Here is a 26,186-nt window from a genome sequence, read left to right as displayed (position 1 = left end):
CTTGAATTAAAAAAACCCCAAAACTTGACCAATCTTTTTAACTACTTATATTTTCTCATTCAGGTCCCAAAGTTCAGAACCTGAGAATGGGGGATGTGTTTGCATATTGGAGGAGTGCACATCCTTTAAGAGTTTTCAGTAGTAGGAGAGGGAGACAATGGCAATTTACAGGACCTGCTACTAAGGAAGTGCCTGGGCTGTTGTTTTATTGAAAATCCTTCAGTAAGCCAATGTTTCCTAAAGTTTCCAGTACAGGACTTCCTTGAATAGGCATGAAGGAATTTATAAACTAGAAGTGAAAACCTGAACTATTTAATTTCACTTATAGTTGACTAATGTTGACAAAAGTTTATCTGACTCAAGGTGAGCTGAAACAAGCTTTTTACCATCCTGCCAAGGCCACTGAACTTTTCACTGTTGCACTTTCACACTTGTAATAATATAAAAATAATTTATTAATTAAAATTTTAATGTTTGTATTTTTGTTCAAAGGAAGAAGGATATTTCAGGGAACATGAAGAAGGCAAAGCAATTACTTGAGAAATAGCATATAAATATTTTGGAATAAAAACGTTGGTATAGTAGTACTGTGTGTTTGCTCTTTGCGAACAAGCTTTTATTTCCTCTGAATGTTGTGACTTGCATTTTTTTGTATACAAAAGTAGTGACAGAAGATAACTGTCTAGCCTAATAAAAATTCATTGGGTCGCAGGCTACCAGTTATTCTATTTTCAGTTTCATTTTGAGTATTACTACATGAGCTGGCTTTCTATATTGCATCTTTTCCTCAGTGGTATATGCATTATACCAGACATGTAGTCTGCTCTAGATAATGCTTTTGGACAGTGTTAAGTTTCTGTGTATTTGCTTTACAGTTTTTTACACCCTGATAGGCAGACAGATACTGCTGCAGGGCATCTGTCCGACCTGCTATGTGCTCATGCTTAGATAGTCTGCACATGCTCTCTAACTCTGATATGACTCTCAGAATATCAGATTTATCAAGTTTGTACATTATAGTGAGATGGCAGATGCACGCCTATTTCTGTGTAGGAATTCTTTGATATCGTTCACTGCTTCCCAAACTTAGTAAGAACTTCTTACAAATAATTATGGTGGTTTTCCAGAGGAGAGCAAGTAATGTGCTGAAGCTCAGAAGGTAGGGTTTTGTCTTCCAGTTCAGCTGATGTTTAGTTTCTAAACTTTAGGAGTAACTCTTCATCTTTTTGTGTGTGTATACTGAAGCCAGCTTTTATGCAGCCATGTCTACTTCTGATTACTATTTTGTTAATTTATAAAGTTTGTTGTTGATTACTTTTTTTAAGACTATTTGAGCTGGCTGTTAAAGGAATGTTATCACAAATGAGTTGATCTTAGAGCTGACTGCTGAGATCATTGAGTCCATCCATTAACCCAGCACTGCCAAGTTCTTGCTCAATTGTATTCCTAAGTGCTACAGGTGAATTTGATTGAATTTCAAAATTATTTCACCCATCTTGAAGCAGAATTTTTCACTAATAAATTTTCCTGGATTCCCTTTAGTCCACTTAGAATTATTTAAAAAAAACCCCCAGATACATGGAATACATTAAAGGCAAACTATCACCAGGCTCTTATTTAGTACAATTAATTTGGAGCAGTTGCTGTGACTCAACAAATCAGCAATAGTTAGAGATAATGGATGGTAAGACAAAGACAGTGTAATTCTTTCACATGATGGTGTGAGAAACAACAGCCTTTCTGTTTTTCTAAATGATTGATGTACACAGTACTTTGCATAATCTTTGATGAAGGATGTTGGTTCCATGAAACAATCATTACTTGCTGTGCTATTATTGAACATGAATTTTGAATGAGTTGCAGCATAAAGCTGCCAGATACTTAGATCAATTAAATAAAAGTCAGGAATAGCCAAAGGTCATGCTCTTTCTGTAATGTTGACTGCTGTGGCTTATGTACAATGTTTCTGGTAGCTAGTTAAGGGGTCATATCCGCAGACTTCCCATATATGGAATGAAGAAATGAGGAGCATATGAAGCAATGCTTACCGTTTGGATATGAAAGTTGTGAGTTCTGTTTACCATACATGGGATAGTCTAAGAGTGGCTGCTTGATCTAATGAAAATCATAGCATTTCCTAACATTGTATAGTATTTGTACAATAGTGTTTCTAAGTATACTCAAATAGAGTTTTGCATGTGTACATCAAAAAAACATACATAACAGTCATTTGCTAACAGATACTATTCAAGAAGTTCCTTCTTATGGCTGGATTGAAATTGTCCTCTTTTAGCTCCTGTGTTAAAATTTAAGCGATTTCTATTTTCACTTATTTCAGTTTTGTATAGGGAACAGAAAGCTGATTAATGGAAGTCATTGTTCTGGTCTGCTCTGCACTGGTATGGCCTCACCTTGACTACTGGGTGCAGTTTTGCACACCACAATATAAAAAAGATACTAAACTATTAGAAAGTGTCCATAGGAGGGCCACAAGTATGGTGGAAGGTCTGGAGGGGAAGCCTTATGAAGAGTGATTGAGACCACGTGATTTGTTCAGACTGGAGAAGAGGAGACTAAGAGAAAACCTCATTGCAGCCTTCAACAATCTCACCAGGGGAAGTGGAGGGGCAGATACTGATCTCTTCACTCTCATAGCTAGTGCCGGAACTCAAGGAGCCTGAGTTCAGAAGCCCTTGGGCAATGCTCTCAGGCATATGGTGTGATTCTTGGGGTGTCCAGTGTAGGGTCAGAGGTTGGACTCAGTGATACGGATATGTCTCTTCCAACTCCATGTATTCTATCATTCTGTGATTGTATGATTCTGTGATAACTCATGGACTTGTTGATTTCATGTATCAACATAAAAAAAACTTAAAAAAACGTGTAGACTTCCAAAAGTTTTCGCCTGTCAAGGTGTATGCTGAGTCTCATCTTAGGAACTGGCACTCACTCAACCTATTTTGCTTTATACTAATCAGATTTTTGTTTTCTTTAGATTGCGGTCTTTGGTAAAGCAATTAGAGAGAGGTGAAGCTTCAGTAGTAGATCTAAAGAAGAATTTGGAATATGCGGCGACTGTTCTTGAGTCAGTATACATTGATGAAACCAGGTGAGCTAACTACAGACATCAGCACTCTTATATCTAGCACCAGTTGTAATTTATGTGTCAATTCTGAAAGTTGGTTGAGCCCAGATTTATTACTCATAGACAATATGGTTTTAATAATTAGAATATAGTATTCTGTGTAGAACAGATCTTCAGTCCTTCATTTAAAAGCTTCTTTAAGTTTCCTGGGACAGGGAAGGAGATCAAAACCAATCATAAATGTAATACACGTGTTGTAAGATAAATGTTTTCATAGTAATCATGTCCTGTTTTTTCTGGCAGTTACTAAATTTCTACTCAGTTTTTTCTTCTGAATAATGTTGTATTTTTCACTTGTATGATGTCTTTGAAATTTAAAAAAAAATTATGACAGAGATAGACTGGTAAGACATTGCAGAGGAGTTTCGCCCTCTTGGTTACATGCCATTTACCCAGTGATAAATGCACCTGTAGAGTCAACACAGATGACCAGAATGGGAGAGGACTGTGTGTTACTAACTCAGAAGCTAGAAATTCCTAGAAATTACCATAAATTACCTTTGGAATGCAGAAAGTTCAGAAATAGTGATGAGTTGAAGATGTGAAGTCAGTAGGTGATCATACAGTAGTGGTTCAGAAGGCTGATACTTCTTGTTTCTCAGCCTAGCAGTGAGTTTCACAATCTGAAATGTGAGCATGTAAGAGAATAAACAAACAGTTGCAGACTTGTACTATTGTGTTTTATTAGGGCTGATGAATCGAAGACTTTTAACATCTGCTTTAATTAGAATATATGTGAGTTTATTTTTTTGTTAATGATGTTGTAGTGTTCTCTGAGGAAGTTTGTTTACCCTTCTGTTTCCTCATCCTTCTAGGCGTTTACTGGACACAGAAGATGAACTCAGTGATATCCGGTCTGACTCTGTGCCCTCAGAGGTCCGTGACTGGTTGGCTTCTACCTTCACACGGCAAATGGGGATGATGCTCAAAAGGACTGAGGAAAAACCCCGGTTCAGGAGTATTGTCCATGCAGTGCAAGCTGGGATATTTGTGGAGAGGTAAAGTGTCATGTAATTACTTCGTTCTAGTAGCTAGCCAGGTACTGCAGGTTTCACCTGTAGTATGTGGTGGCACAATGACAGGAGGTAGAGGAGAGTACCTTAGGCCAGAAGATCTCTGAGGACTAGTAGAAGACTACTGAATGAAGAACACTAATGCACTTCTGTTAATGTTTCTACACAGATCTGGGTAGCACCTAAAACCCTAGGATTTAGTAAAAGATTGTGAACTGAAACAATATCTACTCCTCTGTTCTTACTATAGTACAGATGTAATAACACACTTGGTATACTTTTCATGGACAATATACACTTCTACATAGTCCTAGGTCAGGAGTAACTGCATTTAAAATTTGGACAGATCAAACTCTCCTTTGCTTCTGTTTACCTCTGTGGTCTAGTACTTCTTATGAAGAAGTGCTAAGTTACAGAACAAAATCCTTTACCATACTACTTGAATGCACTGTAGATAAAAACTGATGAGAGAATTTTGGAGCTCAGGGAGGATTTAAAAAAGCCATTGAGTCCTCTCAGCCTTCCCTCTTGTGATTTACATCACAACCTGTTGCTAAAACTAATTTTACTTTTTTAACCCTTTAAAACATTTATTATTTATTTCAATTTCGACTTACTTCTAATCTTACCTTTTCTTTTCAAGTAACTGCTGTTCACTGACCTTCATTTTTTGAGCCAGAAGGAGGGCTGGCACATGTAAAACTGAAAGCAGCAGCTCTCAGATATCTAATTTCTTAACAGCAAAATTCAAGTGAGGAATGGAAGAGCAGAGCACCTTTCACTGTTCATCAGAATTTCAGTGACAGCCTAACAGCCCTCTGTGCAGGAGTTTGTGCAGATCAGACAGTGTACCACAATCCACACAGACACACAGAAGCCTCCTTTGTCATGACTATAGCCAATATTTTTATCTGTGCACCAAAGTTACTGTACACATGTTAAGAGTGGCAGCAAACTGTAATAAGACTAAACCTCTAATTTCCCTTTGGGATAGATTTCTCCAATGTTTGACAGGATACTTATGAGTTAATCCTCACTCTCAGTGGGGGACTTGCTCAACAAGGAAGTAAATTCTAGAAGCTGGCTCAGTAGGCTGTTTTCCAGCTGACCTGGATCACTGTGACCCAAAGAAGGAAGTGTTCAAATATAATATGGCACCAGAGGGGGGTTGTGACTCTCCTGAGCTAAGGTAAAGGGGTTCTGCCTCAATTGTCTATTAAGAGAATGCTATGGAGCTTCTGACTAGAGAAAGGAAGGGGTAAGAAAGTCTGTAATTTGGGAATGGGGGAATATAAGTCTCTGTGAGGGGAATGACTTTTCTCAGGTTTGAGTGCAGAAGATGACAAAGAAAAATGGCAGTGAAGGAAGACTTCACACAGGATTGTTTCAGATGGGAGAAGAGAACTTTCCATCATCTCCTTTTAGTTCTACAGTGCTTTAGGGCAAAAAAAGGGTGACCTGTGGAAAGACATTCTAGCTATGAGTTTCTGCGTTCGCCAAATCCTATTAAACATAGTGTGTTCTAAAAACAACTTTTAAAACCTATATACACACTTTTTAAGTGTAAAATCTGGTACATTACATACTTTGCTTAATATGGTTACAGATGTAGATTATTGCCTTGTTCTTTTTCTCTCATTCCCTGAAACACATACACATGGCAAACACCCAGAGGTTTTAAAATAATCTTGAAACCATGCAGTCAAAAGTAACAGCTGTATCACACTGGAGTTGATTCATTGCATACAGGTGGTTTCTGAAGTACACTCAGAACTAGAACTCAGTTACTAGGCCATCAAGGACTAAAGGAGCTGAAACGTCAGTACAGTTATGTGCAGGGGAAAATGGGGAACATTTGGTTTAGTTGAGTGTAGGCTTTCAAGCTGATGAAGACCTTGTACTGGCAAATTCATTGTCATGTTCAGTAACCAAACTTTGAGATACTGGGAAGTGTACAATCGCAAATTAAGCTATACAAGAAGAATAGTATCTATAATATTGGGCAAGTTAGGAAGAAAATGGAAGGAAAGAAGATCCATATTCCAGTTAGTGTTTTCTGGGCTAAATCAGATCTCCTGTAATGGTCTGTTGCTTTATGAGTTTTGTTGATTGTTTGTTTTGTTTCATTTAATTCTATTTATGTGTTGCTTTATCTTATTTCATCTTGGTAGAATGTACAGGCGTACTTCAAATATGGTCGGCTTGAGCTACCCACCGGCTGTAATTGGAGTGCTAAAGGTAATCCCAATAAAAAGGTATTGAAAGGGGATCTGTACAAAATAATACTGTGATATTTGACATGATAACGGGGGTGGGTCTTAATACTTGGCCTTTCCTTCTCTCTGATGTTCAGCTAGGTCATATAAATTAATCATTTAACTGGCCTAAGGGATTATCCTACCAATAAAAGAAAGAATAAAATTCAAGACTGCAGCCATTTTCAGGTTGTGAAGGCTGCAATTCTGTTCTAGATTACAGTGATTAAAATGAAGATTTAGGAATCACTCACAACATCCCACAAGGAAGAAAGAAAACACAAATGGAGAGAGATGGAGAAGGAAAATGGTCTGTTGCTCTAGGAAAAGGCAATGTCTTGTGTAACTTTTTGTTGTGTCCCCTGCCCTGTTGTTGTCGGGCAGGGGAAAGTTACAAGGTTTGTGAGTGCTGGCCTTTCAGGCACTCAGCTTGTCACAGAAACCTGTAGTTTCCAGCTGGCATAAAAAGACCGGGAGAGCAGCTCAGACTTTTTCCGCAGGCTTTATTATCGTCTGTGAAGGGGTCAGGCTACAAATCCAAAGATGGGGGATCACACATGTACTTGTATAGGGTTTAGGGGAATCACAAGTAAGATAATGGAAAACAGGATTAACACATTATGGCCAACTACATTATCTTTCTTTGTTTGGGACAACCAATTATAAAGAACCAAACCTAACCAATAATATTCTAAAAAGGTAAGGAGAGCTTGCATTTTTCTGACATGAGTCATTCTAAGCAAGTAGTTTTTCTTATCTCAAAGAAGCTTCCAGGGGGCTGTCACAGGACTGATTGCAGAGGGATTAATCTCCTCCACAGTCTTGCATTGTTCAGTTTCAGGTCTTCAAACTGACAATCACTTTATGAAAATGAACCCTTCTGTGAGCTTTGAGGTTTCAGAGTGAAGCAGTTAGTTAGAAGTAGTCTTAAAAATAAACAAAGCTTCAATCCATGGGCCAATTGCAAGATTCTTGACTTAGGCAGGAATTATCATGACTACAAACAGAAGTTGGCAACCAGCTGCCTACACAGCAGCTTTGCAGATTACATGTTGCATGTGGTTCAACCATTCCATGCAATGGTGAAAAAAGGTGATATAGTGGGGCAATACACTGGGGCATGAAGTGTAAAACTCATTAAGACATCTTGCAGCATTTCTCCACAAAGATTTACAGTTTTTACCCTTTTTATTTTGAATAGTAGAACTCATCAAAAGATCTGGAGGAACTGCAAGAAGAATGATCAAACATGCCTTTCATGTACAGAATCAAAGTGTCCACCCACACCTTTTCCAACTGCATGTTGACAAGTCCTAGCTTCACTCCTGCAAATAGGATGTAAATTCTTTGCTCTTTCGCAACTCCACTCCATAGCCAGCTTATGAGGGAAGATATCTATAATGGTATCTCTCTCCTGAGTTCCTCAGCAGTAACAAGACAGTTGAAGACTCATCACCTACTTTCAGCTGATTTCATAGAATTCCTCCTTATATAATTCCTGCCTTATAGAATTCCTCCCTTATTTCTGTTTTCAAATTATTAGGCTGTCAAAAGAAGTGATCATTTTAGAAGAAGTTAAAACAATCAATAACAACAAAGTCATTGACTAATTTTGCTCAGAGTGAAATAGCACCTATCTGGTCACTGTGCACACTAGAATATTTATTTTTCCGAAACTGTTTCAAGAACATGTCTTCACCTGGATGGTTTTGGGTTTGGTAATGAATTTGGTTGAAATGGGAGTTATTTTGAAGGAATCAAAACAGGCTCCCTAGAAAAGTAGTCACAGCACCAAGCCTGATGGAGTTCAAGAAGCATTTAGACTGTGCTCTCAGGCTCATGGTGTGACTCTTGGGGATGTCCTGTGAAGGACTAGGAGGTGGACTTGATGATCCTTGTGGGTCCTTTCCAACTGAGCATATTCTATGATTCTGTGAAGTCTTCTGTCTTAAAAATAATATTTTATCTTAAATTTCTCAGTCCCATCTCCTCCATTTAAAATGGTGTATTTTGTTACTTGCTTCAGTCCAGTAAGGTCAATTAAAAAACCCTTACAGCTGCCTGACTGCTTGGTGTGCTCTGGAAAATGATCTGATGATTTAAGCATGGAAAAGGATGTAGCAGTGTACCACACGCACGTCTTCAGCTTCTTCTGGATTTCCATAATCAACATTCCCCTCAGATTCATGCTAATAAGGACAAGGATTGAGATTAAATGAAGTCAAAACAAGCTTTTTTTAAACTATAAATTCTTATTTTTGCTGCTGTGGTCAAGAAGGCTTCTGTACTTAATAACCCAAAGCTGTGGAATCACATTTTTGTGACAGAGGTTGGTTTTAACAAAATAATGAAATACTGCAGCATCTGCAAAAAATATGCAGGGTCTAGCAGTGCAAGTTCTAGATAAAATCTAGTAAAATCTGTCTTACTTTTTCAGTGGATGAGAAGTTTGCCAGTTTTTTTTTTTAATTGAGTGAACAGCATCTCTCATTATATATGTTTCATATTAATTTTTCTACTGCAATAGTCTGTTGCCTTTCTGTACGATATGGGTGTGAAGATATAAGATTGGTTGCCATTAAAGGGACAATCAGCCCTGTCTTTCATTTGAATAGTGGCTACAGAAACCATTCATACAGACATGTTTACAAAAGTACACTGTGGTGATCTGCTGTTCATCAGTCTAGTGCTAGAGATGGAACTTTGCATCCTACCACCAAAAGAGTTACATGCTTTAGAATTTATTTTTTCAGCCTTTTCTGATGCCCATGCCATGCCAGAAATATTTTCTAGACTAGCACATATATAGGTAATGAACACAGAACCTTAGTTACTTACAATGTCTTCAGTATAGACTTCTGCTTATCTGCGGCTACGAAAATGTCATGCCTTCCACTAATGTGGAGCAGAATAATATCTATCCCTGAATTTGCTTGTTGACTTATATAACAAGTCCCCAAGGTTAAGATGAGACAGAAATCTAGTAAATTGAGCATTTAGAAAGAATTAGTGTTTCTCTTCATCTCTTGCTAGATAATGAATGCTGTCACCTCTCACAGCCTTCCCTAATATTTGAGATTTGAACTCAAACTTCTGAAAGAAGGTTAGACTTAAACTTTAGATGTAGGAGCTGAGAGCTGAAATTTCACTCCTTGATCTCTTGACTGATCAGCCTGCAGAACTACTATGTAATTTACAGCTTACTGTAACTTTCCCAACTTGAATTAGATATTTATTCTTCTCTTATAAAGGTTGGAATTTTATATAATTGTTAGCACTTAATGTATAGTATCAGCCCAAACAGGGGAATCTCAATGTTTCAGGTACTAAAGCAAACCAGAATTTTTATCTTTTAGGGTTTATCCTTTACTGATTAAATTCTGTTGTAGAGAATTGCCATGTTTAGAATAAATAAACAAATTACATGCTCATAATGGAATCTTCTTGAACACAAGTCACGCAATACTGATAAATATACTGATACTATAAGTACATTGATGATTCTGCATTGGTTAAATGGATTATGAAGAATTTGTTGGAAAAGAAACTATACATTTTTATCACTAGTGGAATTCTCAAGTTGTGAGACAAATTGAAGAAATTGAATGATCATGGTAAAAATGATGACCATATTAACTGTCTTTTTTACCTACACTTACAGAATGTAGACGAGTGGTCTTTTGACGTATTTGCACTAAATGATGCCAGTGGGGATCATGCACTGAAATTCATTTTCTATGAACTTCTCACACGCTATGATCTGATCAACCGTTTCAAGGTCAGTAGTCAGAAGATGGCTATCTTAGTTCATCTTGAATTCTGTTCAACTTCCCACTCATCTTGCTTTTTTCAATTAAAAATGAAATTTTAGTGACCTTTGGAGAATTTGTAAACACTGCACTTTCCCTAATAAGCAAGATGTGATTGAAGTAGTACTTTCAGTTGCAGTAAGGCACCATGAACCAGGTGAGGTTCCAAATGAAATCCATGGGAAATACTGCATTTGATCTTCTGAGTTTTACAGGACCCTCAAGCAGACAGGAACAAAAGAAAACAAGAGAATATGAAAGCAAATTCAAATCCATTCCAGTGAGATTGGTCAACAGGTCAAAGGAGGTGATTCTGCTCCCAGCTCTGCTCTCATGAGACACCATTTGGAGTACTGTATCCAGGTCATACAGGTCTGGAGTTCTCAGACAGGAAAGACACAGCCCTGTTGGGGCCACTGTAGAGGAGGGTCATGGGAATGGTCATAAGGCTGGAACACCTTTCCTGTGAGGAAAGGCCAACAGAGTTAGTATTATTAAGACTGGAGAAGAGAAGGTTCTGGAAACTGTTTATTGCAGCCTTCTGGTACTTAAAGGGGACCTATAAGAAAGATGGGGAAAAACTTTTTAGCAGTGCCTGTTGCAGCAGGACAAGGGCTAATGCTTTTGAACTTAAAGAGGATAGATTTAGACTAGATTTAGACATTCCCATTTCCCAGGGATTCCGAACTCACTTTGACTGGAAAGAGTTTACAGATGTCTGGATCCCATAATTTTTCAGGAACTGCCTATGCCTGATGAGACATCAAGATGTCTGCTGAGAACTTCACCCTCTGCTTATATGTACCTAAGAGGAGAAGATCAGTGATCTTTTATATGGAAAACTTAGTGCTTAATGTATTTCTTGTCTGAGCAGATAAAACTGGAGAACCCATGTTGCCAGTTACACGCGTTACCACCTGCATAGTCTCCTTTCTAGAAATCCCCTGAATTGCATTTTGTCAGGCAATTTCAGTTACTCTTGGAGTCAGAAAAACATGGCAATCCCATAGTATGGGCAGGCTGGATTTTACTGTGAAAACCCAGAGGTCTGATAAATGATAGTCCTCTTGAGTATATAACATTTGGTATATCATGTGTTTCATTAGAAAATCTTAAATGTGAATAGTTTTAGTGATTCTTGTGGAAATTATTGTATGACTTTGTTTATAAAGTAGGTTAATTTGGAAGTTGTTAATTTACATTGCGCTTTTGGGGTAACAGGCGTGGGTTGTTGAGGAAATGGTAGATTGTCCTGTGTGGGGTATTTGATTGGGGTTTTTTACATATTGTATGTTTTGATGCTTTACATATAGTGTATGTTTTGTAACAGTGGTGGGTGTTCTTTGCACCGCTTAATTAGTGGTTTGTCTGGAGTCTCTTCTGCCTTCAGTCAGAGCCAGGATTAAAAAATACACGAAGGAAATGGATTTTCTCATGTTTAGGATTGGTTGTTTATTAAATCTTATCAAAAGTACAGAAAGTTCAGCAGCACTTAGAAGTTAGAAGTGAGCAAAATGGAGGAAGATCCAGCTGCTACAAGGTCTCTTAAAACTAAACAGTCCAATAGAGAAATAACACCTATATTATTTGTACTTTTAACCCAATAACTAAATTCCCATGACTTTCAGTGTGGCATTAACTGTCCAACCAGAAACTACTACCTGAAACCAAAAAAACCCAAAGAAAAACAAAGAAAGAAGATGAGTGCTGAGACACCACCCAAAATCCTCTATCTTGTCCCATACTTATTCCTATACTATAAAAACCTCAAATTTAAAACCCTTTACCATGTGAAAGCACACACTTCTATTTAACTGCACACCTGTGATTTCAACTCCAGCACTCAAATTTGGAAGCCTTCTCCAAGGCCTTAGATCAAAAGCAGTGTTATCCAGGGGGTCAGTGCCAGAAAGCACAGAAAGCTCAAAAAAAAACCAGGTTTCTGGGATCCAACAAATAGTAGAGCAGAGATATATTCCAGTGGATTGTGAAGGTAACAGACAGTTGCTTGCAATCTGTTTAGAAATATTTCTACATGGCAATCAATCCAGCAGTTGCTGTTATTTGTGTGTTCCAGACAGCATTTCATAACATGTTTATTTCTGTGTATTTATTTGTGGAAATGATTCACATGAAATGTAATTATGAATGGAAAAAACCAGTTTGAAGTAGTAACCTGAATTCACTCTCTCTCATGACTGTTTCAATTGTAATAGCATTTTGTTTGTCTGTGAAGTACAGAAAGCTCTTTGAGAACCTCTTATCAAAATACTCCTGTCTGAATGCTAGCCATTAAAATCTGGGGTATGTTTTTTTTTTTTTTTCTTTTTTTCTTTCTTTAATTCTGTGCTGCTTTACTTAGATTCCCATTTCTGCCTTGGTGTCTTTTGTGGAAGCTCTGGAGGTTGGCTACAGTAAACACAAAAATCCTTATCACAATCTAATGCATGCTGCAGATGTCACACAGACAGTCCATTACCTCCTTTTCAAGACAGGTATAGTGGTAAGTAAAGGACTTGTCATGCTGAATATATAGTGAGTTTACAACAGCTTCTGCTTATTAATGAGATAATGATTATTCACTGTAGAACCTGTTTACACTGTAGACACTAGATACACTTAATTTGATATGGCTGGGCTAATAAAGGTAAAGACTTTGGATTGTTTAGAAACAGAGGGTAAGTGAAGTTGTTGATAATTCTTTTAGCAGTGATCTAAAGAGAATAATGAGAAACCCAAGCTTGGTTTTTCACTCTGCCACAGATCTTGTGTGAATCTGCCAACACACATTTGCTGGAATTCATTTCACCTAATATGAAGAATTGTATTGTCTAAGCTTTCTTCTTAAGGTAGGGAGGCAGTACATTAAAATGATAATTCATCCCACTTATCTGAGCCTAACAAGTGCTGGAATCTGGAAATGCTGATCTCCATCCACTTCTCTGTAGCAGAATTATCTGGACTGGCTTGCACAGAAACCTACAGACAGCTGAAGTCTGACAACAATACCAGGAATGGATAGAGGGCTGAAAAAAGAATCTTAGTGTGCAATATGTTCCCACAGTGGTTCTCAAGACAAGCAGTAGAAATACATGAGGATATACTAGAGAAACTGAAAGAAGAGAGATTCCAGACTGAAGATCAACCATTGCAGTTTGGATTCAGCTGGAGGCTCAGAAAGTTGCTGGCCCACACCACTGGGAAGAATAAGTAGCAGGGAAAATTCAAAGTGTACAGGATACCTATGTATTCATTCTCTTCTTCTTTCTCATGGTCAGCACTGCAGCCAGAAAAATGAATGAAATTACCTTTAGTCTGATTCTATGGAGCAGATCTTTTCCACACAATTTGCTTCACTTTTTCCATGCATCTAATTTGGCCTTGCTCTTGCATTGGCAGAAGTGCAGAGGCAAAGGTGACAGTGAAAGGGAGGTTAGCCTGTTAAATGTTAAACAGTTATCTCCTGTTATACCATGGCCATTCAGTGATTGCTCTGTTTGTGGCTGGTACTTGAATAGGTGTAATTCTGTTCTATTGCACTTCATTTCACTGAGGTCCTTTCACTAACCAGTGTGCAGTTCCAGGGTCAGGGAGTCTTTGCAGTGCAGACCAGACACATGAACCCAAGTCAGCAGATGTTGAGGCTCTTGCTGCAGCTCACACCCTCTTGAACACTCTCACAAACTCTGTATCTGAAAGTGTTGAAAAAAAAAATAAGGAAAAATCATGTGCCTCAGCCCAAACAAATTCCAACACCCTTTCTCATGCAATGAACACCTTTGATCAGCTATACAAAATCACTATAAAAATTGTCTGCCAGCATCACTCGTGGTGATATTTGTATGCTGATGATACCTTTTCCTGTGCAGCTCAATAAGAAACCCAAAAAAGTGCTGCCACCAGTGTCTGCTGGGTGATGGAGTATAGGACAGAGGTACAAGCTAAAAAGGCATAGTGCAGCTCTTGCTATGTCTTAGGCTATTTTCAACAACTGTAGAGTTGCTCAGGCTTAGAAATATGTTCTGTGCATATGATCTGCATTTTTGCAGTTCCTTGATTGCCACAGAGGTGTTGCTTTCAATTCTGAAGCCAGAACTGGATGTTCTTCATTGAAGAGTCACACACTCCACTGCCTCCTGTAGACATCCCAAATCTCCTGTGTTGAGTGTAGATTTCACCTGTGAATTGCAGTCACACTGCAATTAGAGCAGTAAATACTGCTGTTTATCAGAAGCAGATTTGAAAGGAGTCAGGTGCTATTTGTCTCAAGAACTGATTCAGACAGTCTTCTTATCCTAATGGAAGTTGTGTCCCTTGCTTCTGATTGTGTCTGAAGTAAAAAGGACTTGGGTCATAATTGCGTCTAATAGAGTTACCTACTCAAAACCTCCTGTGAGATACAAAATTGGTCACTGTTGTTTTTAGGACCATTAGTTAATGAAAATGAGCTGCAAGCTGCAGTCAGTAGGAACAGGTGCAATGTTGAGTAATATGAATTGTATTCTAGTGGTGAGGAAATGGATTCACTTTTTCTCCTCAAACCATGGAAGAAGGGCAGTTTTCATGTGGGGCTGCTCTACTCCAAAAAGTTACTTGGTTAAAACAGCTGCCCAAATATAGCTGAACTCCATCCTATGTATGTTCAGAACTGCCTTTTTTTCCCCATCTTGCTTCTTCTTGATCTGTTAGTCATTTAGCAGCAACTCAGACTGAGTCATTCAGTTAATGAATGACTACTACTTCTAGGCTGTGATACACCAGTGCTGAATGGGGTTTCCTATCCTGTCTCTGAATGTAATAAAGCAAGGAAAGTGTTATAAAAGAGAGAACCAGAAGGATTTGAAAACACTTGAATAAGCAATACAGAAATTTGGACTTTTTTACCTCAGAGAGAATGCAGCGGACTAGAAAGAAAGAAAAAACCAAACCCAAAATATCACCGCCCCATCACCCCCCACCCCCCCCACCAAAACCAAACTAAACCAACCTGTATTTCAGAGGAAAAGGAGAGATGAAATCACAGAATCAACCAGATTGGAAAAGACCTTTGATATCATCGAGTCTAACCTATGACCTAACACCACCTTATCAACTAGACCATGGCACTGAGTGCTACATCCAGTCTTTTCTTAAAAACCTTTCAGGGATGGTGACTTTAACACCTCTCTTGGCAGCCCACTTCTTCCTAATATCCAGCTTACACCTCTGCTGGTGCAGATTAAGACTGCTCTTGTCCTGTAGTTTGTTGCCTGGGAGAAGAGACCAACCCCCACCTACCTAGTACCTCCTTTCGGGCAGTTGTAGAGTCAAAAGATCTCTCTCCTGAGCCTCCTTTTCTCCAGGCTAAACAACCCAGCTCCCTCAGCCATGCCTCACAGGACTTGTACTCCAGATCCTTCACCAGCCTTGTTGCCCTGCTCTGGATATACTCCAGCATCTCAACATCCTTCCTAAACTGTGGGGCCCAGAACTGGACACAGCAGTCAAAGTGCAGCCTCACCAGTGCTGAGTACAGAGAATGAATCACTTCCCTGCTCCTGCTGGCCACACTATTTCTGATCCAGGCCAGGATTCCATTTGCCTTCTTGGCCACCAGGGCACACTGCTGGTTTGTGTTCAGCCGGCTGACAACCAGCACCCCCAGGTCCCTTTGTGCCTGGGCACTGTCCAGCCACTCTGTCCCCATGTATTCTTACTGCAATTAGCTACACAGACCGTAGTCCATGTAAACCCGTATAATGGGGTTGTAGTCCAAAGGAGTGTCTTCTGCTTCCCAGGAATATTCCCAAGCACTAATCTTTCCCACACCCAAATCATATCTGTAATTTGGCTTAGGATCCAGTATAACACAATAGGAAACCACAAAGTTGCAGCACTGTGCATTTCAGCTGTGTTTCTCTTGTTTGAATGTGGTTTTAAACTTTGGTTTCAGGTTTTTTCTTTCTTCTTTGTTTTCATGTCACTTTCCCTGAACTAAACAACCAATCTCCAAGTGCATAGATTAATGTAGTTTGAAAATGAGAAGTCATCAGTCCTAGTGTCCTGCTCACAGCAGGGCTAGCTTCTTACACGCTTAGTGTGTTCACACACAGTAAAGAAATGGAGGGGGCATTTTCCTCTTTCCAGGATTTACACACATCAGTATCTTATCATTACTGTAGTATGCATAGTTCTTCAGTTAATCACTTTTATAATGTTTATGTAAGCAACTTGGACATGCTGGAACACAAGATTTTGGTTTGAGAAGTATTTTAGGGTCCTGTTTAATTCTTCACCAATGGGATGAAAACCACTTTTGAAAAATTTATATACAAAAATAGGAGCTCCCCCATTTTTCTTGCTGACCAGTTATTTAAATTAACTTTTTAATTTAAAAATTTGCTTTTTTCACATTTAAATAGTCTATATAGTTAAAATTGTTCTAGTCTTAAAAGAAGCTTGTTACTGGCTTATCTTCTCATGGTTCATTTGCCTTTGTCTTGCTCCCATGCTCCCTGTTATTTATGAACCCACTGAAGAGTTCATTTTATTTAATCCCTCCTTTTTTTAATTGTTTTTTTTCAATTAAATCTTCTTTCCCTCCCCTTTTGTAACATTTCATCAGCTTTCCTGTTATTTTTTCCCTCAGGATGATGCTTTAGAATTAGTTCATTATACTTTACTGTGGACTACAAAATTTTTGGCTCTCTCATAGACAAAATGTTAAAAGAGAATTTGGAATTAATCTGATGTTTATCTCATAGAGGATTGGCATACAAGCATGATATGCAGGAACAGCTTCCAAGAGCTGACACACTTTTTGCTCATTTTGTTTCTTCATTAAACTCTGTTGTGAAGCTCTGATTATTACTTTCTTTGGTATTGTTTTCTGACTAATCTTTATAACTGTTTTGGAATACCACACAATCTCTTTTTTAACCTAGACAATGGAGGGAAAATTATAAAGCTTAAGACTTCTTTCTCGGATACTGATAAGAACTACAGGAGACTATTTCCTGTAGCAGACCTGAAAATTGTGAAAGTGCAGGACTTCTGTCACATCTTTTAGTACTAAAGGGAAGTGAGATAATTTTCTCCATTAGCCTATTGTGATTAATAAACAGATCATCATAAGCTTTGAAAGTAATACCTACTTTGGAATAAAAGTTAATAAACTCTTGGGAAGGAAACTAGTCAATTACTTACATTGCACCAATTCCTTGGAAATGCGTGGGTTTTTTTGTTTTTGTTTTTTTTTGTTTTTTTTGTTAGATTTGGAAATACTACTCTTTCCTATTCCTTCTTCTTTTTAAATTCATCAATCCTTTTGCTTACATGCAAATAAGCCACCCTAGTAGCTAATGCTTCACACTTATTGTATGTTTTTGAAAGGCAATCATGCTTCCTTGCCCTTTTTTTTCATTGTGGAAGCCAGTACTTGGTATTTCATGCCTTTGACCCTCTGCCATTTCTCACCTCCTACCATCGCAGAAAGTTTCATATGTTTTTATTCTGGATTGGTTTTGCCAGCCCTTTAGAAATCAAAACCATTCACATTTCCTTGTTTTTTTCATCTTTTGTGACACTGTCCTGTTGTTTCTTGTAGCTTTGTTCTTTAAAAATTCTCTCTCTGTCTCCAAGATAAAATCTACCACAAAGCAGTGAAATGTAAAGTCGGCACTTTGATGGAGATTGCATCCATTCTCTGCAGGCTCTTTGCCATCTTGTTTGCTTTCTCTTGCAAGGTTGTGGCAGGAAAAAAGGGACTAAGAAGTTCCAGTTACTTACCTTGTGTTACTCAGAAGCCCATTTCCACTTTGTTCTACTTACAGTGCTTTATTTATTACCAACAATTAACAGCTGTAATTCCAGTTTTATTCTGAGTGATCTTCCTGGAATGCTGTTATGATACTTAATACTGCTAATATAGGAAAGATCCAATACACTCTATTTAAAAACCTACCTTAGCCAAAATTGTTCAACAAGTGATGCTTTGGTAAGGTATGCAAGTCAGCACTTTTCCTGAAGAGACAAGGTAGGAAACCTCAAACACTACATCATTGCCTCAGTGATGCTTTAAGACTTGGGTCATGAGATCTTGAATTGGGAATTGTCAGATGCTGTCCACATGGTCTGAAGTGGATGCGTTGGACTAGCTGAATGTGTCCTGAATGAGTTCTGCATGCATAATACAGGCTTGCTCTGGCTGTTTGACAGTATTTGTGCCCTGATTTTTTTCTATCATTTGCAGGCTCCCCTTTTGGGAAATGGCAGACCCCTGTTAGCAATGAAAGTCCAGATCTAGATATGTAGCCTGGAAGCCCTAGTTCTATTTTTTCCCCCCTTGAGTTGCCAGAAATTGTTGCTTGAAAGTTGAATAATGTTCTTAATCAATTGGAAATCATTCCTTATTTACAAGTCACACCTGGAAACAAAATTGAATAGATTTCTCCACCATCAGTGCTGTTCAGGCATGTTCTGGATCAATTGTGTAGATATGAGAAAACAGTGAAGCTTCCATTTCTGCTAACTTCTTGTACTCCTCACCATCCTCTCTCTCACTCTTGCTATTATAAAAAAAAAATTAAAAAAAATCCCCAAACAGACAAAAAGAAACAACCCAATCCCAAGAACTATGTTGCTTATGGTCAGTAGCATTATGCAAAATATCTCTGGGCTACATTTTCAAATTACATCCTTAATGTAAGGGAATCTGTAATACTGAGATGTGCTCCAATCTTCACTGGTCATTCAGGACTGTGAAACACAGATAAAGAACTAGACAGGTTGCTGTGTGCAGCAACACAGCACTGTTACCTGTGCTTCCCTGCACATGCTTAACACACTAGTGGTGGCCCCTAAGTTATAGTAGATGTCTAGAATAGATTTTGGAAGCCTTAGTGCCTTAGCAGTAAGGCTTTGAATTAAAAGGCAGCTTGTATATGAATGGCTGTCAAAATGTTTGCAGGATGACAGTGAGGTGTTACAGAAGTATTTGGCAATCACTGTGGTAAAGGCTATTTCTAAATGCAATACATTTAAGCATTTCATAAAAATATTTACAGCATCTACAGTATCTAAAACCTCTGACTCCAAGTTGCTTGATGTTAACAACTTCCTTATGGACTACCAGTGGAAAAATAGACAATAAAATCATTTATTGTCTCAGATAAAAAATTATTAAAACCATCTATAATTAATAATTAATAGTTTATAAATCTAAGGCAAAAGTGACTTAAGCATTGTAAAATAAGGCTTTGACTAGGGAATTAGGAAAAATCCCACAAACTTCAGTGTTCTCAAGTGATTTTAAAAATAATAAATAAATTACAGGATGTACATCTTTTGATGTTATCTTCCTTGTTCTCCTCATGATTCAGTGATTGACAAAGATGTTTAATTTTCTGGAAAATAGTGACATTCTTCTGTATCTGAGTCTCTGCTACTCAGGTAAACTGAACTCGAAATACATACCTGGTGGTATGTATTTACCTGCACATCTATGATCAAGTTCCCCATGATGAACCTTGATTTTCTTGAGTTTTCCTTGTTTTTGTTCTTCAAACATTGCTCTTTCAGAAGGGCACACATTCCCCCTTGCTCTGCCTTAAGGCTTATCAGATCCTGAAACAATTTGCTGAAGTTCTGTTTATTTAGTTGAATGTCCAGAATGAACACTGGTTTGGCTTTTATGTATCAACCAGAGAAATTTGCTTTAAAACAGCTGGCAGGCTGCAGGGGAAAGGTAATGACATGCAACATTGACTGTCAATAGAAGATAAATAACTTATCTTAGAAGACGAAAGCCTGAGAAAAAGACAACTTACCTGATTGTACTGTAATCTCTTTTCAGCACTGGCTGACAGAGCTGGAGATCTTCGCTATGATTTTTGCAGCTGCTGTACATGACTATGAACACACTGGAACCACCAACAATTTTCACATCCAGACACGGTGAGGCCACTGTAAATCATGATGAACGGTTGGGAAATAGAGGGAGAAACCTTTGGAGAATAACAGCACAGCCACCTTAGAAAAGTGCAGGAACTTCTGCTTTCAAGTGTTACAGGTGGAAAGTTCACTTTCTCAGGTTATATTTAATTTTCTCTTGTTCAAACATTCACAATGGAATGCATGTATTCTCAATTCATGACCATTGTTTCATATTAATAACTAGGAAAAAAAAAGTTCCAAAAATATTTCCATGTAAAGTTTTCAAAGACAAATGGCTGTATAGAGTGATGTATTTTGGTGAAGATAATGTTTTGAAGGAGATCCTGTAATTTTACAATTTTTTCTCCTTGTTTAATTTGAAGAATCAAACATTATCGGCATAAGTCAGGTATTCAGCTGTGTTTGTTGCAATCATCAGTGAACATGAACACTACACATACTATTTTTACTTGACTGGAAAACCACACCTGCAGCAAGGGGATGTTCTTACCACTACCTAATCAGGGAAATATTTTTTAAAGCATCAGAAATTGCTAGAGCGTAATTAACTGATCACAAACTACACTGAAACAGTGTATTTTATAAAGCTTTTGGGTTGGTGGAAGAGAGAAAAATAAGATGAAGATGGCAGCAAAATTCAGAAGTGTACAAAGATTATGAAGTCTCTAGTTTCAGTGATAATTCGGTATCTAATGTCTGTGTATTATTTTGACAATAGGAGTGTACTGGTAGAAATGCCAAAATGTCTAAATGTCCTCAGCTGTCAGTGCACACTCAGACATTTCTAAGATGCATTGTAATTAGATTACATGTCTGTAATTAAAATAGATGTCTGTAGTGTGTTAGCTGAATTTTGCTGTGCATCAGTAATGGTTTCTAGGATAAAAAACACATATGCACAGTAAAGACTGGAAATGTAGAAAGAACTCGCTGTCTCTGAAGCCACACTACTCTTCTTACAACCTCATGCATACAGGAATTAGGGATTTGCTATACTTTCCAAATACTTATAAAAATATTCAGAGAAGGACAGTTGTAATTTAATTTTTCTAACATTGAACATCAGATGGTGTGTAGTGTCATAGGATAAAAATATACACTGCTCTCTGTGAAGCAGATATGAGTGAGGACTGCAGCAAAACATATTCACCCTCTGTTGCTGTTAACTTCTATGTCTTCAGACCAGTTTACCCATCCATCAATCACAGATCTCTATTCTGGGCCTTAAAATCAGGCATGAAGTACCTTTGGTCTTACTCTGTCCCACTGGAAATTGCTTTGCAAGACAGCATAGTCTAGCATATAGATGTCAGAAATCAGTTGAGTAATATCTTGCTTATAGCCAGTTTGCTGCTCTGGAAACAGTATTGGGTCACATCTTGCAATTAATTACTTGGGTACACTCAGATTTTAATATCAGAGAGACATTCATGAGAACTAGGAAAAAGCCTCATGGTTCTACTCAAAGTTTACATATCTCTCACAGCTTTCAACATTTGTTTTCAAGCATGTAACAAGGCAATTAGGTGAGTCTTATCTGGTGAAGTAGATTTTGAAGTGTTGTTTAAATTTATTTTACTAAGTAACAGCAATTAATAAAGTATTACAAATACTCTTAAAGTTCTCATATCTGTTCTATAGACTTAATTGCTGTAGCTGATCAAAATAAAACTTCTGAGTCTCTTTAGACAGGGAAGAAACAACCTTTCCTATGTTTTCTTTTAAATGCTAGGTCAGACTCAGCCATTCTATATAATGACCGGTCTGTGCTCGAAAATCACCATGTTAGTGCGGCGTATCGTCTTTTGCAAGATGATGAAGACATGAATATTTTATCTAATCTCTCAAAGGATGATTGGAGGTAAAACTGAACATGGTGGCTGCCTAGAAATATTGCAGCATCATCATAGACTGGTATTAACTTGTTTGAATAGTAATATGCATTATTGTATATTATATATTAGTCTTTCTATGCTCCAAGATAAAGAACTTTAAAAGGCTTTTGTCTTGTTTAGTCCTGCTTTCAATTTTCACTTCTGATAGTGAGACTAGACTTTGTGACAATGGGTTATAGTATACAAATTGACAAATTATTAAGTATCACAGAGATACTCTTTGTCTACATGTAATTGAGTGTAGAGCTAGCCTGCTGTTTATTTCTCCCAAAGCATAAATATAACTTTTATCTACTTTAACACATCCTGTCTGGATATTATAAATGGGACTTAATGCAAAACATACTCCAGTCCAGGAGGCATAGATCTACTACATATGTTTAGGAGTTTTAAGAAGCTGTAATTTAAAATAAGCCTCATGAAATATATGATTTATGTGCCAAAATGAGCCCATGATTAACTTTCTAATAGCAGACAGTTCAAAGTGATTACAGTTTTCTGTTTTTAGGGGTTTTGTGAATTTCAAGGGGTGATAATTTAAAAATAGCCTAGTGTGCTAGACAGGAAGGATCCAACCCCATGGTCTTTTTCATGGGAAAGGAAGCAACTTACAAAATCCTATGTGATACACAGTGCCTTCTACATATTCTTAAACGTAACATAATGCTGAGGAGTTGTTTAATCTAATTTTAGTAGAAATGAGGGGAAATAAACCTGTCTCTGGGCTTACTTCTATCAAGATGGTCAGTAAAGGCTCTGTTTGCTAATTGTTTAGCCTGAGTTTCCTGTTTATTTCAACTTGTTGACAGTGATGTGATCCTATAGCCAAACACCAGGAACTTACAGTGCTGATTTCAGTCAATAGGAGTGCTTTCAGGAGTGCTTTTCAGGAGTGTCCTGAAAACCTTATCTGCCAATGCATAGAATAGTGTCATGGTGGGCGGCAAGAAGGAAAAGAGAGGAAATATCTCCATGAAGATGTCAAAAATCTATTTTAGGTACAGATGGAAATGCCTTGTCAAATATTGGCAGAAAATTACTGCTTCATTTAATGTTAGTGAGGAAAATTATGGAACTGTGACTAGAAACATCAGCCTTAGAGCCACTTTCTACAAGGAACAGCCATGGTTTTTAGTGGAGCAGCTAATTGAGTATGCTTCACTGCATAGATACTGACTTTAGGTAAATGGTCTGTTTTGAGCTTTAAACCGTTTAAAGTTTTTGATTGAATCAAAGCCAGTTTCAGATATTTCTCATTGATTCTCTAGTGCCAATATGAGTGTTCTGTTGATGCAATGTGCTTAGAACCGAAGTTTCAAATATTAACCCATCCCTTTAAAAAATATTGTAACTGACTAAGCAGTTTTTGCCCGAGCAAAAATATTCAGTGGTTTGAATAGCTTATTTGTTCTCTCTCAAATAAGTACAATTTTATAGCTGGTGATCAAGCAGCAGCTGCAGAATAAAGGGCATTGTCTGGAAGTGCTGCAATTCCAAAACAATATAATTTCTATGTGCTTTTGCTTTTGACTGCCACTACAAAATCCCATAGGCAAACATTTGGGAAGCACTGTAAACATTAACTGACTTAGCAAAAGCTGAGGTTTTGAAAAATAAAACCCAAGAAGCCCAGAGTTTCCCCATTCTAGGACTCAAAAGTAGGACCCTCAGTATTGAAGGATGCTTTGGGCAACTAATTAAGATGTGCCCAAATTTAACTTCACTTTTTCAGATTGATAAATCTCCCTCTGCAAAAGGCCCGAGTGATATTTTTTGGAATATAAATTCTCTACTACCTTTCTGAGCTGAGGTCTGACTCCTTTTTTCATATTACTAGGAAAGGAAGATCCGATGATCTGCAATCCTAGATGTCTATGTGGATTTTATAACTTTTTTGGTATTCTGTCATCTAATTAGGGAATGTATTTTCAGGAAAGATACATAGAAAATTGGAGATACATTTCACAGTTGAAAAATAAATGGCCACTGCTTTTGTAAGGAAAGCAGATGAGAATGGAAGTAAACTTTTGGGTTACAGTCAAGAAGAAAAGAGTTGAATGCTTGCTAGTGTTTAAACAACTTTTTTTTTTTTTCCTCCACAGAGAAATATGTATATTTCTCTGGTGCTTATTAAATATTTGAAAATTAAATTAATTGAGTTGCTGCATTTTGTGAATCCCATTTGTGCAAGTTATCAAGTAAAAAAAAGTGTAACAGAAACAGATCACAGTGAACTAAGAAAATAAACTGAGACTTGAATGTATGTTTTACAATATAATGTTACAGATGTCTTTTTTGACACTGTATTTAATTATTAGTAAGTTCCATGCAGTTTATTGAAACCTTTACTGCCAAGTATAAAATAAAAGTAATATGAATAAAGACTGAATAAAAAAGGTCTCTGTAAAATGTTTAGTTTAGCATTGTATATGAGTATAACTTTGGGAAGTAACTTTGAATTCAATACTGACTTTCTCAGTGAAGCTGCTTGGTGTTGTGTCCCTCAAATAATTCTGAACCCTCCTTGTGAATCACTGCTATTTGTTTCAAGATTGCACTGAGAAACCAGGACTTTTCTTAACTGACTTTGATCATATGCTTTTTTCCATAAGTAATAGTGTGTGCATTGTTGCAAGATCATGTAAAATTTTCATGTAAAATTTTGTTCCTAGGCTCTCAGAAGGGCACATGCATATTCTGAGTTTTATACTTTTAGTGAGTATCAGCCAATGATGATATTTCTTTTAATGTAGTGTTTTCCTATTAATTTCTGTAATAATAAATTGCTGAGACTTTGACTGAACAATATTAGCCACATAGATCAGTTTAGGAGATGAAACTATTGTAACTGTGCAGTAAGTTTCCTGTTTAAGACTTCTATAAATTCTTGTCACTGTTAGCCGATGTCATTGTGGGTTTCTATGTAAGCCAGCTTAATTGAAAAAGAACACATGTGAATTAATGACTGCTATTTCATTTTAGCCTCTGATGCACCAGGGCTGAATGGGGTTTTTTATTTTGTCTCAGGGTGCAATAAAGCAAGGCAAGTGTTAAAAAAGAGAGAACTGGAAGGACATGAAAATATGTGAGTAAGAGTTGGATGATTTGGGCATCTTTTACTCTGTGAGAGAGAGAAAGAATATAGCAGGCTAAAAAGGAAAAAAAAAACCCAAACCTGAAAAGAAGCCCCCTAAACCAAAACAAAATACACCAAAAAGTCCCAGTGTTTTTATTTATGTTAGAACAAACTTGATAATTAATTCCTTGAGGTGCAGCAAGCCTGTCAGTTGAGCATGTTCCATGGTTTGCTGCATGCGGGGGTTCCTGTAAGCTGTGCTGGATATCTGCCAGTCAACTCCATGGCTCCATGAGGGAACAAACCAAACAGAGCTGTTGATTAGAAACCAAGGTGTAAAAAGATAGTTGACTGCATGGCCCTGCTGACTGTGAGGTTAAATATCTTAAAGTCAGAGGAGCTCTGGAGTTAACAGAAGGGTTTTTTTTTGTTTTGTTTTGTTTGTTTGTTTGTTTGTTTGTTTGTTTGTTTTTTGGAGACAGTATTCACAGCAATGCTCTGCATCTACGTTTGATTTCTACCTTTTAGATGAAACATTTTTCCTCCTATATCTCAATAACTAGAGATGCAATGCCACTACTCTGCACATTGGCAAAGAATACTTGCATCCCAATGTGCTTACACTTTGATCACTAAGACTCAGGAAGAAGGAAGGAGAGACTGTACCCATACCTTGTGTTCTACTACAAAGAGTGCAGATTCAAGCAGGGGAAATCATGTTTGCTATATATGCTTCTTGTTTTGTTTTTTTTTTTTAAGGCCTTTGCTCTTCTAGATAGCAAAATTCTCAATAATGAAGTACATGTGGGAGCTAAATATATGAGGTTTCCTTATGTGGTATTGGGACAGGGAATTGATTTAAATGTGCTGGAAGCTCACTGGTCAGACCGAACCATGAGACTTCTCTTTTCCCAAATGAACAATGCAGCAGCAAGTGCCCTCATGTGCCATGTGCCCCAGCTACTCCCCATCTCAAAGGTGCTGGAATGGGCCCACAGCAAGTAGAGCAGATTCTTTCCTGTTCTGGGGAGTTCAGAATGAGACACAGGAGTCCACATGC

The 26,186-nt window shown here is 37.6% G+C and overlaps 1 protein-coding gene across 2 annotated transcripts in view; it reads left to right on the top strand.

Moving 5' to 3' along the window:
* PDE1C (phosphodiesterase 1C) overlaps positions 1-26,186 on the top strand; it is a 217,241-nt gene that overhangs the window by 134,618 nt on the left and 56,437 nt on the right. For both annotated transcript variants that reach the window (XM_062498241.1, XM_062498250.1), the window contains 7 exons: positions 2,996-3,109; positions 3,961-4,143; positions 6,330-6,396; positions 10,075-10,191; positions 12,585-12,725; positions 20,055-20,155; positions 21,888-22,016. In XM_062498241.1, the coding sequence (XP_062354225.1) occupies positions 2,996-3,109; positions 3,961-4,143; positions 6,330-6,396; positions 10,075-10,191; positions 12,585-12,725; positions 20,055-20,155; positions 21,888-22,016 (852 nt within the window). The remainder of the gene's footprint in view (positions 1-2,995; positions 3,110-3,960; positions 4,144-6,329; positions 6,397-10,074; positions 10,192-12,584; positions 12,726-20,054; positions 20,156-21,887; positions 22,017-26,186) is intronic.

The sequence above is a fragment of the Cinclus cinclus genome, chromosome 1 (genome assembly GCF_963662255.1).
Source record: "Cinclus cinclus chromosome 1, bCinCin1.1, whole genome shotgun sequence".
Lineage (NCBI taxonomy): Eukaryota > Metazoa > Chordata > Aves > Passeriformes > Cinclidae > Cinclus > Cinclus cinclus.
Note: the sequence above shows the minus strand (reverse complement) of the source record. Positions and strands in the feature narration are given on the sequence as shown.